The 11424-nt window shown below is 38.4% G+C and overlaps 1 protein-coding gene across 1 annotated transcript; it reads right to left on the bottom strand.

Annotated features, from left to right (window-relative positions):
- Nucleotides 1-6835: 6835 nt before the first annotated feature.
- On the bottom strand, nt 6836-10608 carry LOC137618387 (uncharacterized). The gene is made up of 3 exons (XM_068348555.1): nt 9670-10608; nt 7448-7864; nt 6836-7141 (listed from the first exon to the last, which is right to left on the bottom strand). Exons 1-3 carry the CDS (start codon nt 10606-10608, stop codon nt 6836-6838), a joined length of 1662 nt encoding a protein of 553 aa, XP_068204656.1.
- Nucleotides 10609-11424: the final 816 nt, after the last annotated feature.

Below are 11424 nucleotides of genomic sequence, written 5' to 3'. Positions count from 1 at the left end.
CCTGCGACTAACGACCGACGCCAGCAACGTCGCCTGTGGGGCTGTGCTGGAGCAACTCGTCGATGGGTCTCCTCGACCGCTGGTATTCTTCATCAAGAAATTGAAACCTGCCGAAACAAGATACAGCACCTTCGATAGGGAACTCCTCGCCGTCTACCTCGCCGTCTACCTCGCCGTCCGCCACTTCAGGCACATCTTGGAGGGCACTCCCTTCACAATCGCGACGGACCATCTACCCCTCGTACACGCTTTTACGAAATCGACTGACGCATGGTCCTCCCGACAACAACGTCATCTCGCAACAATCGCCGAATTCGGGTGCACCATACGTTACGTCCCAGGAAAGAAAAATCCCGTCGCGGACGCCCTTTCAAGGATTGAAATTGACGCAATCCACCTGGGAATCGACTACGCCAATCTCGCAACCGAACAACGCACCGACCGAGAAGCACAGGATCACCTGACGGGGCCATCCGCGCTCAAGATAAGTGCGATTCCCCTCGGACCAGCAGGAGTAACTATTCTTTGCGACACCAGCACCGGCCGCCCACGTCCCTGGATACCAGCCTCCTGCAGAAGGAAAATATTCGATATCATCCATGGACTTTCACACCCCTCAGGACGCACCACCGCTCGCCTTCTGTCTGAAAAGTTCGTCTGGCCAGGGATAAAAAAGGACGCCCGGGAATGGGCGAAGTCATGCATCAACTGCCAGTCAAGCAAAGTCAGCCGTCACACCGAATCGGGGGTAGGCGATTTCCCCCAGCCAAAAAGACGTTTCGGTCACATACACATCGACGTCGTGGGACCATTGCCCCCTTCTGGATCTGCTCGCTACCTGCTTACGATCATTGATCGCTCCACAAGGTGGTTGGAGGCATCGCCGATGACCGAAACTACGACTCAAGCATGCGCCGAAGCCCTCCTGTCAAGCTGGGTGAGCAGGTTTGGCGTTCCTGACGACATCACGACAGACAGAGGCCCCGCTTTCCTCTCAGAAATATGGCTCGCTTTGGCGAACCTGATGGGGACGACGCTCCACAGCACCACGGCATACAACCCCGCGGCAAACGGCATGGTCAAAAGAACTCACCGCGCCCTCAAGGCGTCCCTGATGGCGAGCTGCACCGACGGGGACTGGAAATCACAACTTCCTTGGGTACTCCTCAGCCTTCGCACCGCCCCTCGCGCAGACGGCGAACCTTCGCCCGCCGAAAAGGTTTACGGGGAGGCGCTCGCAGTTCCTGGCGAATTCTTTCCCTCATCGACCGACGACACGCAGCTGGATCACCTAAGGGACATCGCCAGGAAGTTCAGGCCATGTCTCAAAACTTACCAGGACAGAACCAAGCACTTCAAGCCAAAAAACCTGGATGACTGCGGGTACGTTTTCGTCCGTGTCGACGCTTATTGACAACTACTAACTAGACCTTATCGAGGCCCCTACCGGGTAATTAAGAGGACAACGAAAGCCTTCCTTCTCGACGTCCATGGCCAAGAGGACTGGGTCTCAATAGACCGCGTGAAACCAGCATTTCTCGAAGGAAGCGACACCGCCTCCGCCGGACCTGGCAGATCCAGAGTTCCACCTCAAAACAAGGCGCCCAACAAAAGAAAAATCATCAAATGACGACAAGAGGAAGAGATCCTTACGCCGACCGCCGGCGCGCCCTTCCGTTCAAAAACAAGAGGAACCCTCCGACGCCTGAAAAGATACGAAGATTGATCATCAGCCCTCTACGCCGCCCGATGTCTTGGGGGGGGGAGTACTTGTAAGGACACCACTCCCTTCGTCGTTCAGAAGCAACAAACTGCTCATTTATTTGAATTCTCCTTTCGCCACACCGTGGTTTCCCATATATCTGTATTCCGCTCTATCAGAGCTACATTTTGGCATATGTATCATTTCATTACATGTTTCTGTTAATTCATAATTCGTATATTTGTAAGTGTAAGAAAACACATATATTTTGCGGGCAATTCATTCTGACTTGGCGCCAGCGCCATCCTACCTTTCCGTCCGCACCTTGTAATATACTCCCATGCACGTTTGAATAAAGTATCAGTTGATCTTGGGGACGCTTGTCTCACTGTCCTTACAGGGTCTTAATTCAAGCAGTTCAGTCCTGAATTTTTCAGATAAGAAAGGCCTTTTGAATGGTTCAGTCCTGACATTTCCAAATAAGAAAGGGGTCTTTTTAATGGTTCAGTCTTGACAATTTCAGATAAGAAAGGGGTCATTTAAACAGATAAGTCCTGACATCTCTATATAGGAAAGGGTTCTTTTGAATGATATTATAAGTTCGAGGTGATGGGATTAGGGTAAAACCAAAATCATCGTCAATGCTGTCTTTATTAAGTAGAAAATTAATCACAAAAGTAAATGGCCACTGAGGAACGGCTCGGGTCGGCAGAATACAAAACAGGAAAAGCATAAAAAGTTATAAAAGTATAGATGACGCAAGAATACTGGGTAATCCAGAATTGCAAAAACTAAGTCTCAATTTTGCAATAGTTACAATTGATATGGTTTATTTAGTTACATGAATATCCAAAAATTAGAGTAAGAATCAATGATTATCAAAAAGTAGTTTCCATCTATATGACAAGCATAGTCTATATTTACTGTATCCCATGGTTTACCAGTCTCTGGCCACGACAATACAGAAGATTTAGGAGTTTGATAGTTTTTAAAGCATACATTACATGATTTTGTCATTTCACTAATTTCTTGGTCTATTTTTGGCCACCATACCCAATTGCGTGTTTCAGCTTTCATTGCACTAATACCATTATGACAAACATGCAATTGATTAAACACTACTTTTCGAATATCAGATTGCATAATCACACGGTTTCTATGCAAAAGGCTTAAATGGTCTTTCACTTTGGAAAAATCAGAAATTAAAGGATCATTAATCCAGCCATATTTCACTCAACTGATTATTTTCTTAAGGACAGGATCACATTTAGACAAAGATTTAATTGATTCAAAAGATAAATTTCTATCATCCAAAGCTTGAACCATATGTACATATTCAGTAAGGGTAGTTGAATCCGAATCAGAAATGGGTAGCCGACTTAAAGCATCTGCGACAACATTGTCCTTGCCAGCTTTAAAACATAAATCGTAATCAAATTGAGAAAGCAGTAAGGTCCAACGTTGTACCCTAGCATTAGCATTCATATGTACCGTATTGGTTTAGCCAAATTAACCAAGTTAAGGTTTGTGGTCAGTTCTGATTACGAATTTGCGACCCTAACAAAAATTATTTAAACTTGGATACATAAACCAAAGCTAGAGCTTCCTTGTCCAATGTGAGTATTTCAACTCAGCAGCTGACAATTTTGTACTTGCAAAATAGGCTGGTTATTCAATACCATTAAATTTCTGCATTAGAACACATCCCACACCCACTGGAGACGCATCCACTTCTACTACTACTGGACTATCCCCGTCAAAATTAGTAAAAGAAAAAGAAATGAAAGAATTTTAGGGTATACAGTACAAAATTATGAAAGGAATGTTTGAACAGGTTGGTACCACACCATTCTGAGGGCTAATAGCAGAAACAGGAATATGGCCAATTGAAAAAAAGAGAAGAGAGCAGGCTGGTCTAACTACAGGCCCGCGGGCCATATTGCTTTTTTATGGCCCTCCAACACTGACCTATTTTTGCAGTATGATTTAATGTGACGGAACCTTACTGGACTTAAAATGATCCCACCTGAATACTAATAAAAATTACAATGCTAAATAATGAAATAAAAACAAAATTATATATTTCATTAGAATTCGTGTAATCTCTCTCTCTCTCTCTCTCTCTCTCTCTCTCTCTCTCTCTCTCTCTCTCTCTCTCTCTCATAACATGCGTTCAATGCTAATTTTATAGTCTACTTTTGACGGTAGATAGAACAATAATAATAACAATAACAATTATAAATGTAAGAATATATAATGGTAACGTTATTGTTAATAACGTCTTTCCATAATGAGTCTAAGTAAGAAAAGAAATGCTCCAATGTGAACAGAGCATATGATATGAAGTGGGAAGAATATTGTGTGGTAGCAAATAGGCTCTGTTGTTAAGGAATATATCGTTCGAAGGCATTATGAGACATTGCACAGAGAAAAGTATGCCCAATTTGTGAGAAAATCATAAAGTGATATAATGAATATCTTGAAAACCTCAACAACAAAAGCATAGGCTACATAACTTCTGAAAATCAAGAACCGATAGTTGTACTGTTTCATATGAAGTTACTATGTGACTTATAAGAAATAGAAAATCATTTAGGGATGGAGAATTAATAAAGCAGTTTACAGTAAAATTGTACAATAGTTTGCTGAATAAAAAGTACCGGGTAGGAAATTAATCTGAAAGTGTGTCATTATCTCACCAAATATTTGCAAGATGAAATATGATGGAACATTGTAAGAAATTTGACACCACTGACGAAGATTTTGTTATACCCTGTCTTGATGCCATATATCGGAGGTGATATTTATGATGGAAACTCACAAGTTACAACTCAGCTTTATTGGATATAGCGGAACACGACTAACAATACACACCGACATCTAGCGGTAGCATTAGGAATCATGTAGCTGTTGGCAGCGTTCTCAACAATATTAACATCATAATTATCAAATAATCATTAATAATATAACATCTTTTCTTCTTTTAATTTTACACTTATTTGGATGGATTACAAGTTAGAATGCTACACTGAATTTACTTTGATAGGTTATTGATTAGGACTACAATCAGCTCTAAAAGTTATTACATTCAAAACATTGTACACTATGATGTATATGTGGTTGAACCTGTTCACAAATAAAATATTCATTCTTGGTATGAAATTCAACATGCCATTTGAGGAAATACACAACAGATTGCTACACTTCTTAATCATAACATTTATATGACGTTAGGGAAATTCCTCACAACATCATTACATTTCATAGTCAGAATACTTAGAGGGTAATTTATTTCTGGTTGACCTTGTCTGTCTGTTACTTACAACTTCGTTTTCCACTTTGACAGGAGTTTCAGTTTCATTACCACTAAGGTCAATAGTTACTGGTTCATTTACCTGGGGCATATGCACATCACTTGGGGTTTCTTTCAATTGAACTCTATTCCTTCTAAATAGCTTGCCTTCGCTTTCAATTAGATATGACCTCTCATCTAATCGTTCCACAACTTTTCCCTTTTTCATTCCTTCTTGCCCAAAACATAAGGTTTAAGACGTACATTGTCTCCTCCATGCAAAATACTTAAATCTTTAGCATTTTTATCATAATAGAATTTACTCTTAGCATTTTTTAATCTTTTCTTTTCCTTAGCCAACTCTAAATTTACATTTTGATTTTCAAGTAACTTAGATAACATTGGTAATTTGGTACGTGTTCTCCTACCTAGGCTATACTGTGATGGGCTAGCATCTTTATCACTAGTAGGGGTATTCCTATGGTCCAAAATAGCTAGATAGGGATCTTTATTACTTTCAATAGCTTTTCTAATTAAACGCTTAGATGTTTTCACTGCCGATTCGACTATCCCATTAGATTGGGCATATGTAGGGCTACTTGTCCTATGCTCAAAATCTTAGTCAGTTGTGAACTGTTCGAACTCCTTATTTACAAATTGGGGTCCATTATCACTAATCAATACACAAGGCAAGCCATACCTAGCAAAATGAGATTTAAGTTTTCTAATCACTGTACTGGCTAATGTATTTTCTAGGTAGTCAGTTTCCCAAAAATGGCTGAAGTAATCAACAGTTATAAGATAATTATGTTTTTCAATACTCATTAGATCAACTCCAACCTTTTGCCATGGTCGATCATCAATTTCATGATTAACTAAGGTTTCCTTTTGTTGAGCACTAGGGAATTTATTACAAATTTCACATGATAAGATGTATTGCTTTATATCAGAGTTCATTCCTGGCCAATAGATACATTCTCTGGCTCTTCGTAGACAGCCCTCAATTCCTATTTGTGCTGAATGGACGACCTGCATTATCTTATGTCTAAGGTTTAATGGAATGACTATTCTATTACTCTTAAAAATTAACCCGTCTTGAACTGAGTACTCATCCTTGGTATGACTATAGGCTTTGACTACATTAGGTATCTCCTCATTTCCCTCTGGCCAACCTTTCAAGATTAATGATTTCAAAATTTGCAAAGTCTCATCCTGGTCTGTTTCATATTTAATTTCATCAAGACGCTCTTTTCTTACTGGTAAATGTTCAAGCATGTTAACGTGCTCAAATTCACTTTCTTTATAATTTTCTAATGGCAAATAAGATCTTGAGAGTGCATCAGCCACATACATTTCCTTACCTTTTTTATGTATGATTTCAACATCGTATTGTAGAATGTTAAGCAACATTCCTTGCAGTCGCTTGGGAGCATGACACAAGGGTCTCAAAACAATACTAGCTATAGGTTTGTGGTCACTCTCAACAATTACTTTACGACCATAGACATACTCATGAAATTTCCTAAGACTAAAAACAATTGCAAGTGTTTCCTTTTCAATTTGTGCGTATCTTTTTTCGGTTTCTGATAAAGCACGGCTAGCAAAAGCAATTGGTTTGCCTGCCACACTGTAACAATACTGAACTTAGCCCATTTTGTGAAGCATCACACTGTATGACAAGGTCTAAGTTAGGGTCATAGTACTGCAGTATTGGGGCATTAGTGATTAGCCTTTTTGACTCTATGAAAGCTTTTTCTTGTTTTTCTGTCCAATTCCATTCGGTATTTTGGTGAGTTAATTTCCTTATTGGTTCTAACACCTCAGATAAATTAGGAAGGAATTTACAAGTAATTAATCATATCTGTAAACTCTTTAGCACCAGCTACATCAGTAGGTGGTTTCATATTCAGGATAGCTTCCACCCTTTTAGGGTCCGCCATGAGACCTTTACTTGTGATTTTATGACCTAAGAAAGCAATTTCAGATTTTCTTAATACGGCCTTAGACTTATTAAGTTTTATACCCTTGGCCTGGCACCTTTCCAAAAATTTGATTAGCCTACTATCATGGTCTTTAACAGCTTCCTCATACGTTTCACCTACACCACAAATTAAAACATCGTCAAGATTCACAAGATTCAAGATTAACTGTTTTTGGAAAATCTCACCACTAACAATTTAAACCAAATGGCAGTCTGAGCCACCTGTATCGACCTAAAGGGGTTTGAAAGGTGGTTAAAACACTAGATTCTTCATCAAGAACACAATGCCAATACCCATTGGCCAAATCAAAAGATGAAAAAACCTTTGCCTTTGACAGTTGGGGTAGAATATCATCAATTACAGGGATAGGATGATGTTCCCTTTTCAACGCCTTGTTTAAAGCTTGTGGATCAATACAAATTCTTAAATCCTTATTTTTTTTTTTTTTTCAGCTACAACCATCTGACTCACCCAGTCAGTAGGTTGGTCAACTTTAGCTATTATCTTTTGTTTTTCCATTTCATTTATTTTCTTACATACTCTGTTTTTAAGGTTAATTGGAACTCTGCATTTAGGAATCACCACTGGTTTTGCATTTGTGTCAATGGTTAGTCTAACCACATTTTGGAATGTACGCACATCAGTATTAAATACATTGTCATATTTATCAAGTACATCTTTAGTTGCAGAAATATTTTCATAATTCACTGTAATAAGTCCCATTTGCTCTGATGTTCTTTTACTTAATAATGGAGTGTATTTACAATCAACAACCAAAAATTCAAGGTTATATTTCTTCCTATTCTTGCAATTTCTAATTACTAACCTGCATTTTCCCTTAGGCCTAACTGTGTCTAAAGTCCACACTTCTAGGGTAGTGTCACAAGGCTTTAAATTGACATTGGGAATTAAATATTGAGAAATTACATTTACACTAGCTCCACAATCTACTTGAAATTTGATTACTTTACCATTAACTTCAAAATCAGCTTCAATTAGCTTATCCTTTAGCCTACCTGACACTTGCGCGCATTTTAGCCATGCACTGGTGTTTTTCCCGCACTGTTCACGACCAGTTCACTCCAGTTCGCGCATCGTTCACGACAAGTTCACGCGACATTCACCTCATGGCACGAATTGGCACGCCTAGTTCACGAGAAGTTCACGACACGTTTACGCGAGTTCGCGCATCATTCACGCCAGTTCACGAATTGGCCACTCCATATAAAAACCGGGCTTCTCCAACCCGAGGACATTCTTGGATTGGCTTTGGAAGAGACAACAATGCTTTCTGTCAGAGACACCATTGCATTGAGGAGAACAAACGTATATTTTTCGTTTGTATTTTTTGTTGCCCTTTATTTTTGTTTCAATAATTTGATTTACATATAAATAGCAGACATAAAATATGTACAAGTATTAAGAAATCATTTTATATAAACATTAAAAGCAGCAAACATGAAAAGTTTTTAGGCTGTTGATTTTAGGGTAATAGAGAAAAAAGTGTGTTGAAATAAGAAATCATTTTATTTTTACATTAAAACAGCAAACAGAAAAAAATTTGTTTTGCTCTTCATTTTAAGGTAATAAAGAAGAATAAGTATGTTGATGAAATAAAACATCCTTTTATTTTTACATTCAAACAGCAAACTTAAAAATTTCTTGGGTTTATTTTTCAGTTCATTTTTATTTAAAACAAAAGTTTTGGCTCTTGATTGGTAATAGAGGAAAATAAGTGTGTGCATGAAATAACACATCATTTTATTTTTACATTCAAACAGCAAATATAAACAATTGTTAGGTTTATATTTTTCTTTCCTTTTCATTAATTTTTTCGTTTCCTTTTTGTCTCTTCATTATTAAGTTATAGAAATAGTTTGAAATAAGATATAATTTTTTTTTCACATTAAAACAGCATATATAAAAATTTATTAGGTTTATTTTTCTTTCCTTTTCATTAATTTTTTTCGTTTCCTTTTTGTTTCTCTTCATTATAAAGTTATAGAAATAATTTGAAATAAGATATCATTTTTTTTTCACATTAAAACAGCAAATATAAAAATTTATTAGGCTTATTTTTCTTTCCTTTTCATTAATTTTTTCGTTTCCTTTTTGTCTCTTCATTATAAAGTTATGGAAATAGTTTGAAATAAGATATCATTTTTTTTCACATTAAAACAGCAAATATAAAAATTTATTAAGTTTATTTTTCTTTCCTTTTCATTAATTTTTTCGTTTCCTTTTTGTTTCTCTTCATTATAAAGTTATAGAAATAGTTTGAAATAAAATATCATTTTTTTCACATTAAAACAGCAAATATAAAAATTTATTAGGTTTATTTTTCTTTCCTTTTCATTAATTTTTTCGTTTCCTTTTTGTTTCTCTTCATTATAAAGTTCACGCCACTTCCCGCATCGTTCACTCCAGTTCACGCCAGTTCCCGCACTGTTCACTCCAGTTCACTCCAGTTCGCGCATCGTTCACGACTTTTTCACGACTATTTTGTGCGTGCCAATGCGTGCCACAAACTTTAAACATTTCAAAGTTCTGGGCACGCATGGCACGCACTGGCACGCCAGTTCCAGCACTGTTCACGATATTTTCACGACCCGTTCACGCGAGTTCGCGCATCAATGCGTGCCAGTGCGTGCCACGAATGCGTGCAAGTGTCAGGTACCTTTTTTACTACACACTCTTAGCAAATATTCACATTCAGATTCATCTGAACTGTTCACATCAAAGTCATTGTCATTACCTGATACATAATTTATTTTCCTACTTTTGCATTTAACAGCATAATGATTATAATTACCACATTTTATACATTTCTTACCATGAGCTGGACACTTTTCCTTACGCCATTCATGTTTTTCCCCACAAAATTTGCAAGGGCGCAACTTACTCGTAGGAACACTGGGTTTACTGGACTTAGGCCTACCTTCATTGTTTTCATGCCTAGGCCTACCATCATGGTCTGCGTTGTGTCTGCTATCAGTAGTCTTCTCCCTTCTAGACTTTTCTCTCACTTTGGCCACACTGTCATTGGTCTGGCGAGGAGTAGACTTGATGACGTCCATCTGCCTTTTGCTTGCTTGAAAGGCAACACACAAATCCAATGTTTTCTCAAGGGTAAGGTCTTCGACTTCAAATAATTTCTGACGAAGCTTGTCCTCAGTACATCCAAACACCACTTGGTCCCTCAGCTGCTTGTCTCGTTGGTTACCATAGTTGCAGTCCTTCACAAGAATCTTCAATCTAGTAACGTAGGTTTCCAATGTTTCGTTTGTTTCCTGCACACATCTTCGAAACTTGTACCTTGCCACGAGTTCGTTCTTGCGCGGAGAGAAATAGACGTCGAATTTCGCCAAAACATCCTTCAACACATTGGCTGGATTAGGGTTACCGGTTGCTGGGACAGGAAATTCAAAAGAGTTGTATTTCTGTAGAAGTTCTTCACCTCCAATGTTTAGAAGTAGGGCCACCTTAGTCTCTTCAGGTCTATTGTCCTTTTCAGAAGCAAGTAAATAACTCTCGAACTGTTGCTTAAAAGACCTCCATTCACGTTCGTTGTCGGCCCCTAGGCTAGCAGTGAATTTTGCTGGGGCTGCAATACCTTCCGTCGATGAAGCCATGTTTGCCGGTCAGGGATGCTCAGTATTTTTAGGCTTAAAACACAGTATCTAAAAGGCCTATACTGCATAATATTTGCTTGGCGAGTTCTAGGTGTCGTTTTTAATCCCGTCAACTGCCACCATGTCTTGATGCCATATATCGGAGGTGATATTTATGATGGAAACTCACAAGTTACAACTCAGCTTTATTGGATATAGCGGGACACAACTAACAATACACACCGACATCTAGCGGTAGCATTAGGAATCATGTAGCTGTTGGCAGTGTTCTCAACAATATTAACATCATAATTATTAAATAATCATTAATAATATAACATACCCGAAGCACATCAAGATGCAGTCATTGAATGATGATAGCAGAGGTTCTGTTATATACGTTTCCCTCAAATCCGTAATCAATGAATATGGAGGGTTTAAAAATTGTTCCTGCATTGTAACTGATGGTGCGAAAGCTATGGTTGGTAGTAATGTGGGGTTAGTTGGACTTTTAAAGAAAAATGGAATGCATTGCATCACACTACACTGCATTATTCACTAAGAGGCTCCATGAAGTAATATATTGCTGATGAGTGATGTCATGATAAGTGTTGTCAGTATTGTGAGCTTAATCAGAGGTGGAAATAATTCCCGTGGAATAGAAAATTTATATCATTCATGGAAAAACTGAACACCAAGTACATTGACCTCTCACTATATTCAAGTGTTAGGGGGCTGAAAGCTAGAAAACACCTCGTTTCTTTTCTTTAATGAAAGATATTCTACCATTTCTACAAAATCAGCATATTAGTAATTCAGAACAGTGCCAAATTCAGC

The sequence above is a fragment of the Palaemon carinicauda genome, chromosome 24 (assembly GCF_036898095.1).
Source record: "Palaemon carinicauda isolate YSFRI2023 chromosome 24, ASM3689809v2, whole genome shotgun sequence".
Classification (NCBI taxonomy): Eukaryota; Metazoa; Arthropoda; class Malacostraca; order Decapoda; family Palaemonidae; genus Palaemon; species Palaemon carinicauda.
Note: the sequence above shows the minus strand (reverse complement) of the source record. Positions and strands in the feature narration are given on the sequence as shown.

Coding starts and splice junctions, on each gene's coding strand:
- LOC137618387 (XM_068348555.1), bottom strand. CDS start 10,608: ATGGCTTCATCGACGGAAGGTATTGCAGCCCCAGCAAAATTCACTGCT. Junction 7,865..9,669: donor AATGTGAATATTTGCTAAGA/GTGTGTAGTAAA, acceptor GTCAATTTAAAG/CCTTGTGACACTACCCTAGA. Junction 7,142..7,447: donor TTGACCAACCTACTGACTGG/GTGAGTCAGATG, acceptor TTCCAAAAACAG/TTAATCTTGAATCTTGTGAA.